Source organism: Arvicola amphibius, chromosome 7, assembly GCF_903992535.2.
Source record: "Arvicola amphibius chromosome 7, mArvAmp1.2, whole genome shotgun sequence".
Classification (NCBI taxonomy): Eukaryota; Metazoa; Chordata; class Mammalia; order Rodentia; family Cricetidae; genus Arvicola; species Arvicola amphibius.
The window spans coordinates 80,307,747-80,331,368 of NC_052053.1; the positions used below are offsets into that span (position 1 = coordinate 80,307,747).

At 51.9% G+C, this 23,622-nt stretch overlaps 1 protein-coding gene across 3 annotated transcripts in view; it reads left to right on the plus strand.

Moving 5' to 3' along the window:
• Positions 1–22,746, plus strand: part of Ttc7b (tetratricopeptide repeat domain 7B) — a 217,301-nt gene extending 194,555 nt beyond the window's left edge. For all 3 annotated transcript variants that reach the window (XM_038336771.1, XM_038336772.1, XM_038336773.1), the window contains one exon: positions 21,756–22,746. In XM_038336771.1, coding sequence (XP_038192699.1) covers positions 21,756–21,977 — 222 coding nt within the window. In that variant the 3' untranslated portion in view covers positions 21,978–22,746. The remainder of the gene's footprint in view (positions 1–21,755) is intronic.
• Positions 22,747–23,622: the final 876 nt, after the last annotated feature.

The following is a 23,622-nucleotide window of genomic DNA, read 5'->3' on the forward strand; positions in this document are numbered from 1 at the left end:
GAGGTCTGGGGGAGGAGACAGCATGGGGTTGGCCAGGGGGTGGGGAGCTGAGATACCCAAAGGACGGGGAGGATCAGGAACTGGGGGAGGCAGAGCATAGAGGATGACAGCAGGGCCCGGCAGGGGTGACACCGACAGAGGAAATGTGGGGTCTGAGAGCCACAGCCTTTCTCTCATCTCAGATGAGCACAACAGGGCTCTAGAGTCCTGGACAAATCAACAGCCACCAAAACAAATCCGGGCTCGCGGCTTCCAGGTCCTTTGTCTCTGGAACTCAGTGCCATTCACAGACAGGAAGGTGCTTCATAAGAGTATAGTTGGGAACTCAAGAAGGCAGAGCTTCCTATGGTAGGAGTGGGTCCTAGAGAATGGATACTATAAAGCTGCGTAGTCTGGGGCCTTATGGAAGAAGCTAGGGTGGGGCGTGAGGAGGTGAGCCGGTCAGTCCACTCGGTCCACCAGTGAGATGTCCAGAGCCTGTCAGTCTCAGCTCCACCCTCACATAGTTTCCAGGTAGGGGAGTTCGTTTAGGTTGTACAAAAAGGAAGAAAAGCAAAAAACAGGTCAGGGACCCACGTTCCCTCTGGCCAAGGTAGAAAGAAACAGGCCATTTCCAGCTTCTCCAAGACCTAGAACCACCCGCTTTCAGGGTCCCTACCCTAAGACTGCTGATCAGTTTCCTCATCCGTTCTCATCAGCACTGCCCCCACCATTCACCTCTGACAGAAACAGCAAACAGGGAGGACCAGCCGCCCTCGGAGATGAGGCTCGGGCAGAGCTAGGCTGTCAGAGGTGATGCTGATGTGAGATCATCAAACTGAAAGCATAAAGAGATCCACCCGTAAACGTGGAAGCTCCAAGACATAGCCAGGGACTAGAAAGAGACAGGAAGCCATTGTCATTCAAAGAGGAAAATGAGGTTAGGAAAACAGCTAGACTTCAAGGTCCGCAGCGGAAGAAGTAGTGATAACAGTCTGAGACCACCGCTTCGTGAGCCCGGCTGCCTGCGGCTGCTTGCAGGTCACTGACACTTCAGGGCTCTGTCAGAGGCGTGTGTAATAACTAGCTTCTGTCTGGAGCGTGGCACACCATGTTGTCTTCTGGGGATGGTCTGTGAGACAAAGAACCCTCTTAGTTGGATTAAGGTGCCTTCCGGCTGAAGGGCTTGTACACAGGCTGTCTCTGAAGAAACCCTGGCTCTCCTGTTCTCTAAAGCATAGGCTCCGGACTGGCAACAAGTGCTCTAGAGAGAGCGTGTTAGGGCCAGAAAGAGGCAGGATCTGGCTAAGGTGCTAGGAATACTCCATGCTGTCCTATGTGGATGGCAGGCTGTACAAAATGCAGTGTTTGCTGGGACATGCAGTCTGCATTATACCTGTGTCTTCAGCTCTTTGGACAGTGTTTAAGGTGTTCTGTCAAAACAAAGCTGTCCACATACACTGTGCACAGAGATAATGACATCTCTCCTCAAGTTTTGAACAGAGGCCTGATGTCAGAGTCTCTTAAACTGACTTCAAACTTTCAGGCCTATTTACTGTATGAAAACACTTTTTCCATTAGGCTGTGGTAGCTGGGGGCCTGGGAAAGAGGGCTGAGGAGAAGGTAAGAGGAAGCTTCTCTTGGTGAAGAAGCTGACGTGGGCATCCTGAAACTTGGTTTTGCTCCTTCCATCTTTGAAGGTGTCTGTCCCTCTGAGCTAGAGGAAGTTGCTGTGTCTTAAGGTTTATTAGTCAAAGTCTGTCCCGCCAACATGCCCCTGGTGGACAGAGAGAAGGGTTAGAGAGGCTAGGACTGTAGGGCCTGGGCCTGCGCTCCCGCCTTGGTCTCACTGGTCCGTCAGCCCAGGATGACCCTCTGACCCTCCATCTCTCCGGGGAGGCGTCTGCTCCTTCCATTGGTCTGGCTCAGACCTGGCACAGTATGCTGCTGGAAGGGAGCTCCAGGGCCCTCCTCCAGAAGCCAGTCTCTCCCCTCCTCCAGAAGCCAGTCTCTCCCCTCCTCCAGAAGCCAGTCTCTCCCCTCCTCCAGAAGCCAGTCTCTCCCCTCCTCCAGAAGCCAGTCTCTCCCCTCCTCCAGAAGCCAGTCTCCTCCTCCAGAAGCCAGTCCCCTCCTCCAGAAGCCAGTCTCCCCTCCTCCAGAAGCCAGTCTCTCCTCCTCCAGAAGCCAGTCTCTCCCCTCCTCCAGAAGCCAGTCTCTCCCCTCTTCCAGAAGCCAGTCTCTCCTCCTCCAGAAGCCAGTCTCTCCTCCTCCAGAAGCCAGTCTCTCCCCTCCTCCAGAAGCCAGTCTCTCCCCTCCTCCAGAAGCCAGTCTCCTCCTCCAGAAGCCAGACTCTCCCCTCCTCCAGAAGCCAGTCTCTCCTCCTCCAGAAGCCAGTCTCTCCTCCTCCAGAAGCCAGTCTCCCCTCCTCCAGAAGCCAGTCTCTCCTCCTCCAGAAGCCAGTCTCTCCTCCTCCAGAAGCCAGTCTCTCCCCTCCTCCAGAAGCCAGTCTCTCCCCTCCTCCAGAAGCCAGTCTCCCCTCCTCCAGAAGCCAGTCTCTCCTCCTCCAGAAGCCAGTCTCCCCTCCTCCAGAAGCCAGTCTCCCCTTCTCCAGAAGCCAGTCTCTCCCCAGTGTCAGCTCTCTCCTCATGAAGGACCGACACAGCACAGCCACCCCGAGGTCAGCTATGAAGGTGCTTTCATCTATTAATTGCCTTTTGTCTTCTTTTAGAATTAGAAAACTCCTTTGAAAATTAGGGAGAGCAACTTTTTCTCTGAAGGCCTGTGAGCTATTTAGATGTCTCCCTACCTATGTGTCTGTGTGCTTGTGTACTGAGTCCCTAAAAAGTCTGCAGTCGTCTTTGCTTAATCTCTGCACTTGGTACAGTTGGGTGTAAGCCCATGGTCCAGAGCCGGAGAGTGCTACATTCTAGCCAATGGGCCGTCTTTGCCTTGTGTTGCATCTTCGTTCTTTTCAATGAACCACATGGCATTTTAGCCGCTTTGACAACGTAAGGCCTTTTCAACAAATATTACATAGCCCTAAATCTCACTTTTGCTACACAGTATAATTTGGAAGGTTATATGGCATACCCATTCTCACAATACTTAGTGCAGTGAGACTTTCTTGTTTGCTAGAGGGGAAAGTAGCCCCAGTGATCTGCCTTGGACACACTGTAAATTAGAGCAAACCAGGACAAAAGGGTAGCACACCGTATTGGTCTCATAATGGAGGAATTCAGCCTCAATGACATTGCATTGGAGTGGCTGCCAGCTCCCAGCTCTGCTACCTTTTGTCTTATTTTGATTCTTTTACTTGCGGGTTTTGGTTTGGTTTGGGTTGAGTTGGGCTGGATTTTTTTGGACTAGATGTTTTTAGTGTTGAACCTTGGACCTTGAATGTGCTATGCAAATGCTGAGCAACTGAACTGTGTGTCACTTGTAAACCTATCTTCTCATGGTGGATGGTGCAGCCATAGTGCCCACATGGATTACTAGACAGGTTCATCTTCTCATGGTGGATGGTGCAGCCATAGTGCCCACATGAATTACTAGACAGGTTCATCTTCTCATGGTAGACGGTGCGGCCATAGTGCCCACATGAGTTACTAGACAGGTTCATCTTCTCATGGTAGACGGTGCGGCCATAGTGCCCACATGGGTTACTAGGCAGGTTCATCTTCTCATGGTAGACGGTGCGGCCATAGTGCCCACATGGGTTACTAGGCAGGTTCATCTTCTCATGGTAGACGGTGCGGCCATAGTGCCCACATGGGTTACTGGGCAGGTTCATCCCCATCTTCTCATGGTAGACGGCGTGGCTGGATGCCCACATGTGTTACTGGACAGGTCCAGTGCAGGATGAGTGGTGAGCACCGCTGTCATCCTGAGGTGTCGGTTACAGGTCTGGTAATCTCTCCGAGTCCATGGCTGTGAGTAGGACACCTCCGGAGGAGGAGAGCAACCATGGCCCATGTCCAGGGCATCGGGGCCCTTGAGTTGCTATGTGAATGGGCTCTCCTGGTGGAGGGTTTCGAATCTGGTTTGGGAGCCAGTGGCAGCTCTAGAAGCAGCCATCCCCACACAAGATGGGCATCCGGAGGCATGGTCAGTACAGGGGTAGAGCAGCAAGAGTCGGAAGTGATGGGGAGAGCCAGGTAAATGGCCCTTTCTGTGACATCAGCTGTGTCTTCAAGATTATTAAATTCTTATTCTTCTTATTATTTTTAGTTTATAGCAGTTTCTGGATGCTGGGTATCTGTGTCCTCCTTGAAGCAAAAGGAGTATCCTGTGAATAGAGAGCCTGCTCTTCATCACTTGGCTTCTGTCTGGTTATAGCCCTGCTGCCCCTCCCCCGCCCTCCAGTCCAAGCATCCCTCGGGCCAAGGGCTTCCTCCATGGGCAGTTTCCATTTGGGAGAGAGGCCTGCCAACCCAGCAACAGTTGGCCCAATACTGGCCAGGGAGAAGTGGCATCAGGTGACCCAGGTCTCCCCAAGGAGAGACACGGACACAGAAGCAACCTGGGGCAGGACAGGCTCCGAAATGCAGGCTGTGTGGAGCCTTGTATCATTCTTTCCTCACTTCAGCCAAAGGGAGCTCTCAAAGCTGTGCTTTTCTCATCTTTGCTCTGGAGTCTTAGGTGACCAGGTACTGACAGCCAAGTGCAGTCTCAGTACTAACTATGACTGATTTTTTTTTTTTTAAAGTTGACGTATCCTACTCTTGACATTTATTCTTAGAGATTCTGCCTCACTGTTCCTGTACAATGTGCCAGTGGGGCTCCTCGCCTTCCCACCACACACAGAAGGCCTTCCAGCTTGGGCCAGACGTGGAGTTCCTTACCTGGGTTGATCTGTGTCTTCATGAACTGATGCCAGCTCGGATCCATATTCCCAGGCCCTGGATCTCAGTCCTAATGCTCTCAGTCTGCAGCCCTCCCCAGCCCACTGCCTGCCTTTGAACACAGGTTGAGGGTTTGGCTGCGACCATGAGGAAGTGCCCCTTGGGGCTTACTGGACCACTGGTCCCAAACCATCTTGTGCATATTTCCTTTCCCAATATTGGAGCTGACTCTAAACTCCCCATCGAGTAACATGGGCGCTCTTAGGACCATGTCAGCTCCCCTCGTTTTCTAGACTTGCAAAGGAGACTTAAAACTTTTAGACCTGAAGCTTTGGGGAAGGCCTCTCTCATGGGAAGGTCTCCTAGAATAACAGATGGGAGTTCAAAAATGGACAAATGGCAGGTGTGTGCCTCCAGACCTTACCCTTACCAATGAGCTGAACTCATTGCGTACTATGGGAAGACTTAGAATCCCATCGTAGCTTATTATTCTTAGCTGTGACCAGGCAGGAATGAGGTGGCTGCGGAGTGGTGGCTGCGTCAGGAGTCCTGACTGTATCACTTCTGAGGGGACTGTTTTACTGTGAGTCTGACGTGCTCAAGTGTTACAAGAAAAGGTCCTTAATTTTTAGAGAATGTTTAGGAGTGAAATGTCACAATGCCTGTCATCTATAATAAATTCTCACCCTTCCCCCAGACCGATGAGTTAAGCCAATAGAGGGGAAGTCAGCAGCACCAGCAAGATGGTTCGGAGGGTGCCGAGCCTGAATTCAATCCTCAGGACCCATGTGCTTAAGGAAAAGGTTTTAACTGTTAACTTTGGCTCTTGGTGCGTTGTATTAGCCCTTTTGCTTTCTGAAGGTTTGAAATTGTACAAGATAACATTTCAGCAGCCAAGCCGATATGCGTATATTTGCGTTATAGAGAGACCATACTTTGGAGGCTGTGGAGGGCGGGGTACTTGAACACTCAAAATCCCTAAGGGCAGTTCAGGATGAGAAGTGCTGGGCAGGGCAGCCTGGGGTGGCTCGGTGAGGGGACTGGAGGGTGCTCTGCTGGCATCAGGCACCTGCCCCAGGAAGAGCTGCCTGCAATCCTGACAAGTCACACATAGCTAGGCTGGAACAGTGACCTTGGGGTTGGCAGCAGGCAATAGGTGGTAGCTGAAGCTAAGGCATAAATCCTAGAGAGGAAGCAGGAAAGAGGCCTAGGGCACAATCCATGGAATGCCAACACTTAAGGGACAGGGGAGAAATAACACTTGGGACATTTAGGCTCTGATCAGTTATGCAGACTCTACTGCTAGTCCCTGTAGAAGGAATGTGGGCATAGCTCCCCAGATCCCAAGTCCTTGTGCCCGCAGTCCTCTCTGCTGTCCATGCAGGCATTCAGGCAGCCCCACTGCCTGCCCTGTGCAGAAGGAGCTCAGACAGCAAAGCCTCTCGGCTAAGCATCAGGAGCAAACACAGCTCAAATTAGAGCATGGCTTCCACGCAGAGGAGCTGGTGCCCCTGAGCAAGTTGCCTGACTTCTCTGGGCCTCCGATTCTTCTTCTGCCCATGGGGATGATGGTGATCACCATGGTGGAAGTGAGGTGCGCTCACACGTGAGAGCCTGAAGGACTACAGCCGTGTCTAACAATGAATGTTATCCCTGGATTCTCAGAAGAATAAGTGTTCCCTTTTCATGTCTGTCAGGTGCCTGTACCCCAGGGACAAGTAAGTGACCCCAAGCTAGTAACAACAGTGATTTTGTGAGGGAAATCTCGGGGCATGGTGCACACATGCGCACATACACGTGTGTGCGTGCGTGCGTGCGTGCGTGCGTGCGCGTGCGTGTGTGTGTGTGTGTGTGTGTGTGTATACACGTGCACACATACACAGTGGTCGGAGATCCTGTCTGGCTAAGAATTGGCTCTTGGTAAGATCCATAATTGAAATTCTGACCAGTGTCCTTCTAAATGCAGCAGAAGCTGCTAGCCTAGCATAGGGGAGCCAGTGACACTGGATGCGGTGTCTTTCTTCATAAGAAACTCGGCCCCTCCCTGCAGGAGCCCAGGGCCCTGCAGGTTCTCTCTCATCCTCTGCACTAGGCTGCCAGATCTAGACAGGTACATGGGGCTGGAACCAAAGCTCAAGCGAAAGGTCCCTGCAGAGACCTTCCAGAACAAACTAGAAGCAAAATTGGCCCCTTCCTAAGGGCAACATGCATGTTTCCTGGCCTTTCAAAGCAAGGCAGGTCAATTGAGTTATAATTGGCTCTCTAATTAGAACTCCCACAAGCTGTTAAATTCTATACCTGCCGATTGTGTTGTATACAAAGGTGGCAAATACACTTCTGCCTTTGATTGAAGAGCCAGCTACAGTCACCAGCTTCCTGCTGGCAGCAACCCCCTCCAGTCACAGCTCCCTCACTCAGATGCCTGCTGCCCACCAGCAAGCATAGCAGGGACACAGCCCTCTGCTAAGAAATAGCTATGGGGAAGTCAGGCTCAGAAGGTCATGTTGCTGGCAACCAGCTGGAAGCTGCATAGAAGAGCAAGCTAGCCATGTTTCCAGGGTGATACATTCCTGGGGAGATAACCATAGAGCCTGGGGCCCCCTACAGGAGCTGCTCCATGCTAGACAAACTGCATCCTGTGCCCCTCTGTATTCTTAGTGCTGAAGAAAATTGGGTTTTTGTGTTGCTCCTCTCAACCCTCAAGAGGGCAGCATGGTTTGGAAACTAATATTGGCATCTGATAGCTCTAGTGTCACCTGGAGAAACACCAGCAGTTTCAACTGCATTTGGAAGGGGACTGGTCCCGCTTACCCAGTGCTGGGGCCTCTTGCACCTGCTGCCAATGAGGAGGCTCCCACTGTATACACTGGGCCCAACAAACTAACTAACTCCAAGCCACTGCAGCAAGCTCACATGGGTGGCATGAAGTCAGTCTTGGTGGGAGTACTTACACGGTGGGAAATGGCAAGTGCCACCATTCTGGGCTTTTTCTTGCAGAGAGCCATTTTAGCTGGCACATCGCTTGCACTCATGAGCCAGATGGGGATTGTTCTGAAGGAGGGCAGCAGAGAGACGAGATAGTGGCTGTGGCAGAGAATAGCACGCAGGGCTCCAGCTCAGGAGCGTGTACAGGAGATGCATGGTGCAGAGCAGACAGCACACCTGTCTTGAGTAGAGGTGGCTTCAAGAAGCCAAGGGAGGAACTGCAGAACTACCTGGACCGGGGCCATAAAGACTGGTGGCTGGGAGCACACAGTTTGGAGCAGAAGAAACAGCATCTAGAATCTAGCTCCGACACATCCTGGAGATCTGTGCAACCAGGACCTGCCATACAGAGGCAGTCATGCCAGCCTCTTGTCTGCCCTCAGGGATAGACATGGTCCTGACCCAGCACAAGTACCTCACCTCAGTACCTGCCCTTCTCCCAGACATGGCAACAATGAAAGTCACATGGAGAGGAAGAGATTCCCCCAGATCCCAGAGGGGACAGGCATGAGGTCTCCCTATAGACTTGTCATTTCCATGTTCTTTAGGAAAGAGGAGGCTTGCTTTTAGCAACATGTGCAGTCAGAGAGCAAGAGTTGCCTGGCACAGGGTTATAGAGCAGTTGGCCTGGATAAGCCAGTGCCCATAGCAGGTCACCTCTGGGTATGACCATCCAGGTTAGAGCACAAAAGAGCCATTACCTTTCCTGAATCTCTAGGCTGTACGTGGCATAGTGAGCAGGACAGCCACGGGAGTGATAGTGGATGCATTAATTTATTCTAATTTTCCAGTCTCCCTCCAAGTCATTGTTCAAGCCCCCGGGGACCCATTTTGAGCTTCTGAGAAGTAGGGCACGCTCAGTGTTGGCCACGGCCCATTCCATAAGCGGGGACCACATACAAATGAGCACGGTCCCTTGTCAGCAGGTGAGCAGCACCTCCCACGCCAGCTCTCAGCTGCCTGGGAACTCTTGAAGAGATGCCTCTGATCTTGATGCTGATTTATTCTGCACCGCAGTGGGGAATGAGAAGAGCTCAGTGTGTGGGGGAAGCAAATACCTGCTGCTCTCTGTTCTCTCCAAGAGCTCTGCAATGGAAGCCCTCTCTACCCAGCCCCATGATCCCCCAGGTCCTCACCAGGTGCCCAGCCTGGTCACCCTCTTCCTCCACCCTGGGCCCCAGTTAGGAGCACTAGAAAAGACGTTTATTCAAACAAACAAGGAAAGTCTGCTTCCAAACAGTCTATTTCTCCTTTCCTTGGTGAATTGCAGCTCTCCCTGTAGTGGTATACCAGCAATGCCAGTGTGTGGTGGGGAGCGACTGAGTGGAGCCTAGCGCTGGCCAGTGAGGGCCATCCCTCTTTCCCATCCAGATAAAGGATTATGAGTTGTCTTGTTATTTTGGGGACAATTTTTCCAAGGCTAATCATTTTCAGGACCCCCCCCCCCTTCATTGGAAAATGTCTTATCATTTCTGTTTGTTCCTGTTTAAAAATGGAAAAATTGTTCCTGCCAGACCCTGGCAGAGATGGGGAAGGTACTAGCCAAAGTGACCACATCCACCCTGGCAGGTAGTAAATCACCCCGTGTTTGTATCCCAGTGAGTCAAATGATCCCATGGAGCCAGCACCTGGAGGCTCTCCTCTTTGGTTCCCTGACTATTGAAAAGGCTGTAGGAATGCCAAGGCTTTGTGTCATCTGGGCAGCCTTGTTGCCCTGGCACCCTCCATTTGAAGTCCAGATGGGGCCCAGAGAAGTCTCCATGCAACCTTCAGGGGTGGGTGTGGACGCTGACTTTCCTGACTGAAGGGACTGTCATCATCCCGACCCCCACAGCATGCTGCACGGGACCCAGAGTACAGTTGGCACAGAAGCTGGACAAGAGAGGTGATAGACAGGTCAAGCACATGGTACCCATCCCATAGTCACCTATGGAGTGTCTATATATCATACCAGAAATGTTCTGGGGCTGGAATGGCTTCTCATTAACAGCATGCATTGTCTAGACCCTGCGAATCCCACAGGTGGAAGGGTGAGCAAACATGGCCTCTGCCTCCAAGAACCTGCGGTTCCTAGTCCAGCAGCTGGTGCTTTCTGCTTCGTTCTTGACTTTGAGCTTTGCAAAGTTTCCTGTAAATCCTGGAACATTCTGGTACCCAGTGAGCCCAGGCCTGCTCATCCTCCTATTCCTGAGAGTCAGAAAAACCAGGAGCCCTTGGGGCTACACTTAGCCATCCTCACCTGTAGCCACTCTGTGTGCAGGCCAGTGGAACTGTCCCCTGTCCCCTGGCCGTGTGTGGAGAGCTCAGCCCCTTTCTCATGAAGCCTTCCTGGCCACATTAGCCTCTACTTCTCAAGTCCTCGGACAGTATGCTTGTTGAGTATATAAAGGTACTCCCAAAATATGTGGTGCTCCCAAAATACATTTTAAATAAGAGGCCTAACCAGTCATATACTCTGTCCTTTGTCTTCTAGACTGAGAAAGTGAGACTCTTAGAGAAATAAGGCTCAGTCTAGGTTGGCAGTCGGTAGAAGAATACACAGTAGGTTGGAGGGGGAATGCCCCACCCACTGGGCTGCTCCCAGCCCTACCTTCTGCCCAGGCAGCTCACTAAGTTTGCTAGAGCCGGGCTTTTGCTCACAGTGTTTGGTGGAAGCTGGTCATACTGAGTACAGAGAGCAAAAGGCACAGCTCCCACCCTACCTCTCTGTGAACAGGTTGGCACTAAGGTTTGGATATGTTATACTACCATAGGCTCACTTTATTTGAATACTTGGTTCTCAACTGATGGCACTATTGGAGGTGTGGGAAGATAGGTGAAACCTTAGGGATGAAGTAGGGCCTCACTCATGGATGTGGGTCACTGGGAACCAGGCTTAGGGGCAATGGCTCAGTCCCTCTGTTTGCTAGTCTATCAAGCGGCCTCACACTTCTGCCTCCACAGCCAAGAGCCCCTGCCTGCTGTCATGCCTTCCCTGACACAATCTATATCCTCAAACCCTGAGCCAAAATAAGTCCTTCTTCCCTGAAGCTTCTTGTCTGGTTCATGGTCATGTGATGAAGAAGAGGCCTACACCAAAAATCTGTCAGACTACTGGGAAGGGATTCCAGGCTTGGGCCACCATAGTAGGGGCCAGGGTCTCTTAGACTCCCATTCAGCAGGCCCTGTGACTCTATGAACCTTCCTGACAGCTTCTCTTTTGGTTGGTTGCATGTAAATTGTTGTGGCCATGACAGACCCATAATTGGAAGCCCCCTGCCCTCCCAACCAAGGCCCTGAGGATGTGCCACCTGTGCATGTCCCCTCTGCTAGAGGAGCTGGGTGTCTTATGTGCACCTGCTCAAACCAACTGTGGAAACAGTGGTCCCAGACAGCCATGCCTTTGCACACTGCCTGGGTTGGCGCACCATCTTCCCAAACAGGCAGGGACAGAAGCCTCCAGTGGTCCAGGTAGGCCCCCCTTGGGAGGTAATTAGCACCACATTTTCCACTGTGTGGATAACTTGGGCCATGGGGAAGTGCTTGACTTCAGGGCTGTCCTGCCTTGTTGTTTTCTGCCTGGCTTGTTGTTGGCAAAGGTAGATAAAAATAAATAAATAAGTCAACCAGGGAGATGTATAAATAAGTCAACATGAGTCTCCTGCCCATTGCCAGTGGAAAAGTACCAGTGAGGGCAGCCAGGTAGCACCCACAGAATAGCACGCACTGACTGGGGAATGGCAGTCACCACGGCATCAGGACCAGAGCACTTCTCTCCTGAGAGCAAATCAGGTCCAGCCAGCCTATGAGCTCATCCCTTTGCAGCAAAGCAGTTGGGGGAGGGGAAGTTAGAACTCAGTTTGGACCATTACCAGGAACTGCCTCCAATTTCAGAGTGAGACAGATTCCTGTCCCCACATCTTGCTAAGGACCCAAGGCTTCCTTGTCACTTCCTTCACCGCCCATCAGTGGCCCTGGCTCTCTGCTCACTGCTGTCCTTTGCTGCTTAAGATTGTCTGGCCTGATGAGTCCTTAATTGGGTCAGACGCCAGGCAGCGCTGCAGAGGCGCTGATGCGGTGCTTCTGTGCTGTGGTTGAGTTTGTGAACATCATGCCTCAGACTGCTGCCGGCAGGGACTGCCCTGGTGCTGGGATTCCCAACAGCCCCTGGCCTGACTCCCAGGGTCCCTGCCTGCAGCAACATCAAGCAGCAGGTGCTCAGAAGCCAGGGCCACCGAGTATTCCCTGTCCCGGGCCAGGAGATAGCACTCAGACTGCCTGGGTGTGGTTTTCTACGGCAGCAGGACCCCAGAGAGAGCAGACATACAGTATCTTTTTACTCTAAAAGCCGTCTCCTCTTCCTCAAGGGGCAAAATCATTGTATATCAGTACGAGGGGCAAGTCAAGGTGTCTCGGGCCAGAGCAGTGCGTCCAGGCAGAGTGCCTGCTTCTGACGTCGTTCTCACAATGACTCCCTGCTGCCCTGCCTCATTGCCTTCTGATTGGGCTTTGACTGGTAATGAAATGACCTCATCCTCTCAAGAGCCTTGATTTGATGTGTCCACCAGAAGGAATCAGCACATATGGGGTCTTTTGTCTCAGAACAACATTGAGGTGCCAGCATCCCCCCCCCAACAGTTATGTGGTTATGGACCCAAAGTTTTAGCTTTCTCATCCATTTAGCAAGTGGGTAAGAGAGTTGTATCTTGTCACCTGGGCGCTGTCCTGTAGCTTCCTTCCCTCAGGCATACTTAAGGGAAGCCCTGTTCTGCTCAGAATACCAGCCCAGGGCAGGAGCCACCACAAGTCCACCCTCCAGGCCCATGTCTGTGTCAGGGGACAGGAAGTATGGCCCCTGTGACGGTCTGTGCCCCTGAGTCTCTAGCAAGCCACATGGTGCAGGCACACTGGTGCTGAAATACCCACAGCGCTCCATTCACGTTTATGGATAGAAGGAAAGATCTAGTAGTTGTGATGGTAGCGAGTAGGCAGCGCTCCTCCCGGGGATACAGATACCAGAATGTCCGTCCCACAGCTCACTTCTTGGTCCCAGCATAAGGCACTGGCTCTCCACCTTCATGGGTTCTATGTCCACAGACTCATCCAACCGTGGATTAAAGCTGTTGGGGGAATGCATCTGTCCAAGATACATACTGACTTTGTCTTATCATTGTAAGTAGTTCAGTATAGCTGCTAGCAACAGCGTTTCCATGGCGGTGGATTCAATACATAATGTAGAAGTGACCTTCCTTCAGAACCTGAAGATGGACCAGGGCTGGGAGTGGAGGGTTATTGGATCTCTTCATTCCTTTTCTCAATGAGACCACATTGAATAAATCTCCTTTTCCTGCTTTTCTCTTTAAAAAAAAAAAAAAAAGTACATAGGCGATAAGCAAATAGTGCATCATCTGTGCTGGGAATTTCAGATGACTCATCCCCAGAGATCCTGAAGAAAACCTGGCCTCCACCATCCTACCCCACCCATAAAATAAGGATGCTGGCCCCTGGGGTGCTCCTGTGCCCCACTCTCCACACCCCCCCATTTGCATCCCGTATACCTTCTGTGGGAGGGGCAGGCTTTGGGGCACCTCATGCCTTGGAAGTGGCTAGCCAGTTGACTGTGACCCCCTCCCCAAACTGTCTCAGTGATCCCCAGTTCTCTAAAGGCCACCACCACCTATAGCTATATTACCACTGGTGCTGAGTACCCCCTTTCAAAGAAATTAGACCAGAGGAAATTGTCCATGTCAGCTGCCTGGGCGCCCATCACTCCCCCATTTCTAACTGCAGAATACACTTCTGAAAGAAGGCTGCTTTAAAAGATTCCGCTAGTTATTTAAAAAGGAAAAGCCATCTTCGTGTTCTCCTGAGGCCTTATAGTGACTCCTCTGAGCCAACAGTGAGGCCGCGTCCTTTGAAGACCTCCATGATGCAGAATGCAGTCATATGGAGAGGGGGTGGCGGTTAACATGCCTGGAAAGCCCAGAGGGGAGGGAGGGAGAGGAGAAGCTATTCCAGAAGATTCCCTTCAGGTCCTTAAGGGCTGCCAGGTAGAAACAGAGGGGGACTTATCCATATGACTTCAGGGGACTCAGAGAACACCAGAGTTTGGGGATTGGATAGAAACTCGGAGAGATCCATTAGTGCCAGGGCTACAGGGGGTGGGGTTGGGGAAGATAGAGAGAGCTAGAGAATAGTCCGGGAATAGAGAGCTCCCAGTCACCAGAAGATGCAAGAGCAGGAGGCCGCCTGCTGAGGCGAGCAGAAACCCTGAGCCCGGCAGCTGAAAAGAGCTGTTTCTGTAGCTGGTTGGCCCCAGGCTGACAAAAGTAAGAGGACTGTTTGCTTCTGAGTTAGTTTGATGCTGTAAGGCCTAGTCTCCAGAAGGCACATTTCTTCAAGTAAAGCTTTTGACCTGGAAAAGAAGCCCCATGGGAGAGCAACCTCCTGCCCTCAGATATCACTGGTCAGGAGAGGCACCAGGCCCTTCCTCCTGGTGTTTGCAGCACTGTGGGTAAGAAGAACTTCAAAGGTTTATACTAAGCGCCAAGACCTCTGCACACCCCGCCCTCCTCATTCCCTGCCCCAAGGCACTGTAACCAGGGCTGGCTAGGGGCTGCCTACAAGTTAGGCTGTTCGTTATAGTTAGCTTAGAGGAGAGCAAGAGAAAGAGGAGGCAGCTGACATTCAAGCAGGGTTGGGTGGGGGAGGGTGAAGAGCAGAGGCCATGGGGATTAGAGGTTACCTTTAATGTCACCCTAGCCCTGCCCGTCACCGATGGAGAAAGGCCACATAGCACCAAGCTTGACCTCACTCAGCTGCAGAGCTCTTTTCTCAACCCATGCTGACCTTTGGCAAAAGTCCCTCCCTGCAGTGCGACAGGGCTCTGGCAGCTGGCAGCTGGCATTTCCCTCCTGTCTCTTGTCCCTGCAGCCTCCCCTCCACTGCCCTTCAGCCCAGGTCCCCAGAGCAGAAGCTGAGCCGCCCTTGCGGTTCTGGAGGCTGGGCAGCCTCATGAATACTCTGTCCTCACTGAAGTGCCTGGGGGCCACCCAGGGATGGTGGCAGAAGTCATGTGTCACTAGGGAGAGGGTTGCATGCAAACACATTGGGGTGCTCGCTGTATCTGCATCTTAAATGAGCACGAGTTTGTCAGGAAGGCCTTTAGGTAGACTGGATCAAAACTGTTTAAATTGACTTCAAGCTGGAAAACCAGCCCAACTCTATTATGACCTCCGGGCTCCTTCTCCAGGGAGCCATGTGGCAGTGTATAAACCCCTCCTGCAGTGCGCTCTGGTGGGCATGGGCAAAGTAATGCAGGCAGGTGACCCGACTGAGGATACCTAGCATAGAACCAGCCTTCCAGACTGACATAATTATCCTGGACACATGCACTTGCTGTCCTCCGCTCAGAGCAGACAAAGGAAGCAGAAGACAGCTCAGTGTAAACCAGCCCTCACCCATGGCTCTTGGGATCAGATAGAGAAACCAGAGCAGCCCCCACTGCCACCTACAGGTGCCGTTCAGTTTTTTCTGCAAGAGCCAGTGGGAAGCAGTGTGGGCTGATCCTGTCCCCTGAGCTGCATCACAAAGTGCTCATGCCTAGAACAGATGGATCCTCAGAGGAGGAGGGAGGCTGTGGTGAGGCCCAGGGCATCCCGAGGCTCTATGTTCCAGTGCCATTATCCAACCATCATGTCAAAACCATTGTTCCCTTGTGGCTTCTGAGCTGCTCTAGGTCATTGTCATTCTCTGATTTGAAATGGGCCCAGCTTATTCTCTTCTTTCTGATCAGGGATGTGTGCTGGTCCTCATCCTAACTGCCATGAAGGCAGACTCTGCCTATTTACTTGTCCCATAAAGCCTCTGTGTTTGAGCCCCAAACACAAAAGTCTCACATTGCTTCAGCTGACTACACAACTGTACCAATGCATGGGTACAAAAAAGAAAAACCCTTCACTTTTTCCCAGGCCAGCAAGAAGAGCCAGGGCAGCACACTGGTCTGGGTCAGTACTCAGTTAAACATGTTCTTGAATCCAAGACTTTTCAGGACTTGATTATTTACCCTGCTGTCTTGATTCCTTGTCACCTACGTGGAGGTGCAGAGATGATGGAGCTCACCTGGTCCCTGCCCTGTCGTCAGCCACAGGAAAGCCCAGTGAGGAAGTGGGGCTGGAGGGGATTCTCTGCAACCATATAAAATCTCTCAGGACAGTTAAGCACACTCTTGAAGTTACCATCAACTCCTTATACACTAAAACCTCACTCAAGCTGCTGGCCCCAGGTGTTTGTCCTCTTGTGGTTTCTGAGGAGCCACCAAACATCACTGCCATGAGCGACTTGCCCTAACCCTGCCTCCTGCAGGGTTGCAGTGATGGCATTTCTGACCTAGAAGTGGGAACAGAGCTATTAAAGTCCAGTGAGTAACAGATGGGCTACCTGGAGACAGTGTGGGTTGGGAGGCGGAGCACGAGTCATCCATGCCCTGCCTGGAGAGCGCCCAGTACTCGTTCCCCAGACACTGCCTGGGAAAAGTACAGCCAGCTGGAGACAGGACACCTGGCCCCCACTACAGCTGAGCACATGAATTCTTAGCAATGGCTCTTTGAGAAGGATGCTTTCACTGTTTCTCTCCCCATGCCTGTACCCCTGGGACAGGCAAGAGATTGCAGCATGCCTTGAGCTCAGCAAATGGCTGCCCTTGCTCTTGGGTAGAGTACCGTGGAGATGTCCAGGATTCCTAAAGGACCTTTGGCCTTGTCGGCTCCTGACCCCATGAACTGCGGCCTTCCCAGAGCTCCTGTGTACTCCCTAGGCCCGTGGCAAGGTGTTGAGTCTAGAGCAGTAATTACCACCACAAAAAGGCGGGCGCTAATTGCCCTCAAACTAGCCAAGTCCACTTTATCACATTTGAAATAACAGGTTTAATTTAATCTTTTATTTCTAATTTGGTGCATCACCAAGATCTTATTTGTATAAAACACCTGATTAGAATAATTACAAGCTTGGGAAGCTGTCTGCATTTGTGTCTGATAAAAGGGACCAGTAGGTAGCTCCTGTTCCTCACACTCAGCAAGAATGAGAGGACCCGATGGTGAGGGCACACACGTGCATCACAGTTCCAGGCTCAGCTCACAAGGCCAGGGCAGGTGCCCTGCCGATGGCACAGATCTGTCATAATATCCACCCTGGTGGTGGTGGGGATGATGGAGGTGGAGCCAGTACCTAGCACTGGAAGGGGCTGGTGTCATTAGACATTTTCACTGCTATTTAAGACAGGCCTGCACCACACCAGCCTGTGGCCCAGAACATCCAGACCATCACCCCATGGGTTGTGTTTGCTTTGATACTGAGGGAACCGAGTTCGAGGATCATGGCATCAGCTTCCCTTCATCTTGCTTCTTGGAGGGCTGAGAGCCCATGCTCCTGACCTCCCTGTGAGGGGCAGTGGATCCTGGGATCCTCAGGGAATAGGGACCCAGAGCTTAGACAGCACTGGCGTTCCAGCAGGAAGGGCTGGACTGGCTGAGGTAGGGGAAGTGAGGAGCTCAGCAGTGTGTCCGATGGCAGCCAGCCTAGCTCTGAGAGCCATGGAAAGACTGCACCCTGCTGACAGAGAGAAGAGTTAAATGCAAAGCTCCGGACCGAGGCTTCTGGTCTGTGGAGAGAACAGGCAGGGCTGTGGGCCTGGCAGCTGTGTTGGTGTTCTGGTCAGAATTGCTCTTCAAGGCCAGGGCAGGGAGAGAAGGCCTCGCAGGGCATGGAAGGGCCTGGGTCACACGGCCAATTCACAGCTACTTCTGACCAACCCTTTGCTTATCGAAAGCATACTGTGGTGGTTCCTACAGTGTGACTGAGTTTCCAGGTGGGTGTGGCATGACAAGTCCACACTGCAGCCCCCATAAGTCTCCAACTTTAAAAATCAATTCCATAGAACACATTGCTTGTTCCAAGGTAATGTCCTCTGCTCTGTACCCTGGAGCCCTCACAGCAGGCTGCACCCAGGATCAGTAGCTGCCACTGTAAAGCAGAATCCCTAGCCTAGGCCTGGGGCTGCTTTAGCAGAGTGAAACCAGCGTCCATGGCGAGAACAGTCCTCAGGTTCCCACACTGGCCCGCTTTTTGGCTAACAGGACACCCCAGCAAGCCCAAGCAATAGAAGGCAAGGAGTCCTCCTGGGCCATGAATAAATGAGCAGGATGTTCCCAAGCCGCAGGCCACAGCCAGAGAATCCTGTCCTTTGAATAGGAGCAGTTTCCCAATCGTAGCATTCTGAGGACCAATGCTGTCATCCACCTGTGACCCGAGAAGCAAAGAAAACAGTGTGGCTACTTGATGTAGCCTGCATACACTGGAGTGTGCTAGCAGAGAACCCGCAGAGCCCCTGCCATAGCCACGGCCTCAACCTTGGGTCACCTCTGGAAGCCACAGGAGCCTCTGGACTCAAAGCGCAGAGCAGGCATCTTGTTCCCACCTGCAGAGAAGTAAGCAGGAATGAATGCCTTGGTGCCTTCCACGGTGGCCTTTCCCTTGGCACTTGCCAGAGGCATGCAGTGTGTCTCCTCACCAGGAAAGCCACCCAGTCCCCTTTTCTCAAGTGTGTTCAGAATCATGACATACTGGGATCATCTTGAGAAACGAAATGGACCCCTATTGTGGCCCCTCCACACTGCTGCTTGCTGCCCCCTTACAGACCCTGTTTGCATCTGTCTCCTGTTGGCTATCTGGAAGGTTCAAGGGAGAGCTAGACTGATAGCACCTTCTAGAAGGAGCAGATGGGAGCTCTTTAGCCTTGATGTGTGGTTTTCTGGTCCTTGGGGTTGGCAAGCGATGATGTCATGTTTCTTCCAGAGGAGGTCTGGGTGGGAAGCGGCATTAGACAACGGGTGCTGTTGTCCACCACCTGCCATCGCCCCCACCGTCCATCCTCACACAGAGAAGTTTGAACAAACCCAGGAGCTAGGAAAAGGGATTCTGCAGTGGTCCAGATGCACACCAGTGGCATGCTACTCTGGGGAAGCCATTTTTGCTCACCTGAAAAGCTGGAGCCACCAGATACAGTGACACAGCTGGAGTTCACTGCCCTTTAGACAGTGAAAGTATCCCTCAGCCTGGCACACGCTGGGCTTAGCATGCCCTCCGAGACAGCTGTGATATCCCCTAGGGAATCCGGTGCACACAGAACAGGGCTGGGCCTGTTGCAGACACTGTGCAAGCATTTGCTATCTGTACTTAGTTATTGTACTCAGCCCTTCAGGAAGGCCAGCCCCAGGGCTGAATATCTTCCTGTTCTACCTAGTTCCCTTCTCTCTAAGAGAGCTGGAGAGGCTGACAGGAAACCCATGTGCACTGGGACCAGGCCTCTCTGATGGCCTCACTGCCCCTACCAACGCCATCAGTCCTCCTTGCTCCTCCTCTTCCATTTCTTTTTCCTCTTCTGCTCTCTCCTTCTTCTCACCACCAAGACATCCTGAATCCTGCCCCCCCCACACCCCAGGCTAGGATTTTCCCTCCTGGATCCCCAGGACCCCACAAGGTTTTTTGGCCGTCATCCCACTGACCACCAGCCCGTCCCAGCGGGCGCCTCGGAAGTCAGTGCAGCTGTCTGGGCATCCGCAGAGCACATGTCCTAAGGAAGAGGCAGCTGAAGCTGCCGGCTGGGCCTAGGTACCACCTGCTGCAGGCACTTATTCCGTGGGTGCTCTGAGAGTGAGCACCGCCCGCTCCTGTACTCAGGGTGCCATCACCTGAGGGGCTCAGGCCACACCTGCTATTGTCTGTGCCACTGTGCCTGCCACTTCTCCTGAGACTTGGCCCACTGCTCTTGCCTGGTAGTAAAGTACATCTGTGAGAGAAAGCTAGGCCCACTTTGGGGGAGCATGAGCTGTGTATAGAAAGAGCAAGACTTCCTGAGAGAGCTGGGGTTAGATTTGAGTGATGTCAGGTCATGCCGTGTTCTCAGGCAGGGAGATTATCATCATCTTCTCTGTGCATACGTGGAAGTTGAGTGTCAGTACAGTTGACCCCGAAGGAGTCACATTTGTCGGAGCAGCCCAAGGCAAGGTGGTCAGGGAACATTTAAAAGCAAAGGGTAGAGAGGAAAGCCTGTGATCCTACCTATTAAAAGATGACTCATAGTTGTGGAAATTACGACAGCATGATGCCGATCTAGAAGGTAGCCGTGTGGCTCAGTGGAACATAGTAGATGGTCCCTGCGTCCTGCTCCTGTCTGCTGTAAGGCAGAGCCAGTGCCCCACAGAGTGAACGGCAAGCAGGATTAGCCGCTTTGTGTCTTGCATAGCAGCAGAAATCCAGACCTGTCTGCCAAGGCAGAGTAAACTCCTTAAGACTGGACAAGTCACAGTACACAGTGAGCAGTTAGTCCTCTGGAGGGTTAACCCCCTCCAGAATTACAGCTGTTCATGAATTTAATTTAAATGCCAGGAACTTTGGGGCTGGGCATGACTCCGCAGTTTGGAATACTTACTGCTTTGGCAGAGGACCTAATTTTGGTTTCCAGCATCCAAACTGTGGCTCACAAACAACTATAACTTAGTTCCAGGGGTGCTGTGCCTCATTCTGGTCTCTGTGGGCTCCTGAACACACATATGCACAAAAATAATAATACTTAAATGTGGGAGGGGAGGAGAGCCTTGGTTCAAAGATGACAGCAGCACAGTCTTCTAAAGGGTCCTAAAGAATGCAGGGGATCCGGCTCGCCTCAGGTTACTAAAGAAATGCAGACCTCAACAGGGAGGACCACACACTGTACTCATATTAGAAATGCAGATCTCAACAGGGAGGACCACACACTGCACTCATATTAGAAATGCAGACCTCAACAGGGAGGACCACATACTGCAGAGATGGAAGGGATGGGGGGTTACCTACTGACCTCTGGAGCACCAGACCAGCAAAGCTGACCCTCACAGAAAATGTACAGCAGGCTCGAGAGCTGTAAAAGGAGTCATGGCCTCTACTTGGCACCTCAGAGATGTTTACCCTAAAGAGAGACTCTCCAAATGACCCAAGGTCACTGTGAGGGATGCTGACGACTCTGGACTCCCCCACCCTTCATCCTCCACCCAGATCAATCCCTCCATGTCTGTTAATAAACAGACCATGAGCTTTCTCAGTAAATGTGTCTTACTAGAGGTTGTTGGGGGCATAGCAGACTGAGTAGCCGCACATGCCTTTGGAAGGCAAAGGCAGGGAGACCGGCACGGATTCGTGGTCAGCGTAGTCTACAAAGTGGCGTTCCTAAAAGAACAGAGGAGCAGTTTCTGGAAAGATGGTGATGGCTTTGTGACACTCAAGAGCAGAGGCTGCCATGGCCTCAGTGTCTCCACAGGAAGGAGAGGCTCGTTACATAAGAGCGTGGCCAGCACATACACTCTGACGGGACCTGAAAGGCAGCTCTGCCTGCTGAGCCGAGCTGAGCACTGGACATTAGCATAAGGCACCTGATTAAGGCGGCAAATGTCATAATTAGTGATGCTACAGATGACAGACCTCCTCCCATATAGGCCGGTGTCAGCTAGGACACCGCAGATCAGCCACACTGGGTCACCACAGACTTTCTAATTGATTGATTCTTGATACATTTTCAGATGAACCATATAAATATAAAATTGCCTTTAGTTTAGTTTTTTTATTTGGGGGTGGTATAGTTGCTATTTTGGTTTGGTTTTCATTGGGGAGGGCTGCTTTGTTTTACCACGCTGTCTCACTGTAGCCTTTCCACCATGCGTCTGGATGAAACTGCCATGTTTGTTGTCAAAGGTTAATGGATTTCCACAGTTTCATGTGGTCAAACAGTGTCTTAAATTCTTGCCCCTACACCCAGGAGTAGGTGAGAACTTGCTGTGTGTCTAGAGAAGAGATAACATTCCCACCTCCAGGGTCCTTTCTCAGGAGCCCAGGTCAGGTAGGTACCTGGCAGTCCTTGAGTGTCTAACTCTGTCTCCACAGGCCCTGGTCCTTCACCAGCTGGGCCGCTACAGTCTAGCTGAGAAGATCCTCCGGGATGCAGTGCAGGTGAACTCGACAGCCCATGAAGTCTGGAACGGGCTGGGCGAGGTCCTCCAAGCTCAGGGCAACGACGCAGCAGCCACCGAGTGCTTCCTGACGGCCTTGGAGCTGGAGGCCAGCAGCCCTGCTGTCCCCTTCACTGTCATCCCTCGAGTGCTCTGAAGGGCCACCCACCTCACCTGCCACACGGGCCCAGGATGCCCCGCCACCCAGTGGGCGGATCTGCAGTATCGAGGCCCTGGATGGATGTTTGACCACAGCGGAACCACGCCAACCCTGAATCATCGCTCTCCCCTCTTGCATTCATTCATTCTTGTCGTTTTTGCCAGATCCATGATCATTTTCTGAATCTACCGATGTCATTCAAAATGGATTATGTGCCATATTCAGTTAGTTGTCACCTGAGTTTTAAGTAAGATGATTATGGACTTAATCAGCGAATGTAGAATATATTCCAGGTTAAAATTCCGTGGCAGAAGGGATTATTTTTATCAGTGCTGTAATGAAAGCAACTGTCCTGTCCTCTGTCCCCTCCATCACCTCTCCTGCCCCTCCCTTGGCCCAACACCAAATGTGAATTTTCTGGTTCCCACCTCAGTACTCGTCCATGCCAGGACACCAGCTGACGACTTCTCGGTCTGTCGTCCACAGTTGTACCATGTGGTGAATTACTGTTCTCCTACTGTTCTCCTAGAGCAAAGCCTGAGTCTAAGAATATTTATATTTTACCAATATATGGCTGTTACAAGAGAAGGAAATATGAGTTATTTAAGTTTAACTTTTTTATGTGAATTCAGAGTTTATTTATCGATGGAAATATGTACAAAGAAGCTTCAAATGGAATATTTACCGACATTCCTTATACATGACAGACACTTGGCTAAACAGGAAGATGATGTTAATAAAAAAATGATTTTTAAATGGACCCCTGGCTTTTGCGTTTCACGAAGCTGGCAGACCAGAGAACAGCTGTTGGCTCATCTGTGGGGTGTAAACTCTCCCATTCCAGGGCCTGCTCTGGATGGTCTGCCTGGGCACAGGGCCTGTCCTCCCCCATCTCCACAGACAGCAGCTCAAGCTGGGTGAACTCTTTACACCTTCCTTGCCGGGCTCTAGCTCCTCATTACATCCGTCTGTGTGTCAGGTCCCAGAGGCCCTAGGCTGTCTAGTCTGTTCTCTGACCTCCATGCCTTTCTCAGCTAAGGGCATTCACTTGTTCTCTCACTTATTCATTCGTTCCTTCATGGGTAAGGAGTCATAGAAAGGTCAAGACACTCACTTGGGGAGCTACGTGGCCAAAAAGGGCATTGAGTTGCGAGCCTGAGAGCCTTTGCCAGATTTGAAGGTCTGCCCTGTGGAGAGGGGCTTCAGGGACTGGGCCATGTGCGAGATATCCTAATTCCAGCAATGCTGACCATGACCTAGACAAGTCCTGAGGAAAAAAAGATGAATGTAGGCATGGTAGAAGGCGATGACAAAGCCAGGTCGTGGGCATAGCGAGGGGCCACGCCGCCATCTCAGAGAAGGTAGGCAGGGATGCATTTCTTATAAAGCAACATAAACTGGAGGAAGCTGGGTGGATCCATGAAGAAGGGACACCCCCCCCAGAACAGCTGGAGCACAGGCCAGAGCCCAGAGGACACCCTGCCCTCAGAGCCCCCAGCACAGCCACACGAGGCTGGAATAAGTGACACACTGGCTGAAGGCCTGGGGCAGTAAAGGGACTGCCTAAGAGGAGCCAGCCATGTGGCCTGCCGCCTCTCTTTGATGTCCTTCTCATGACGGGGAGCATCCCAACATCCGCTGC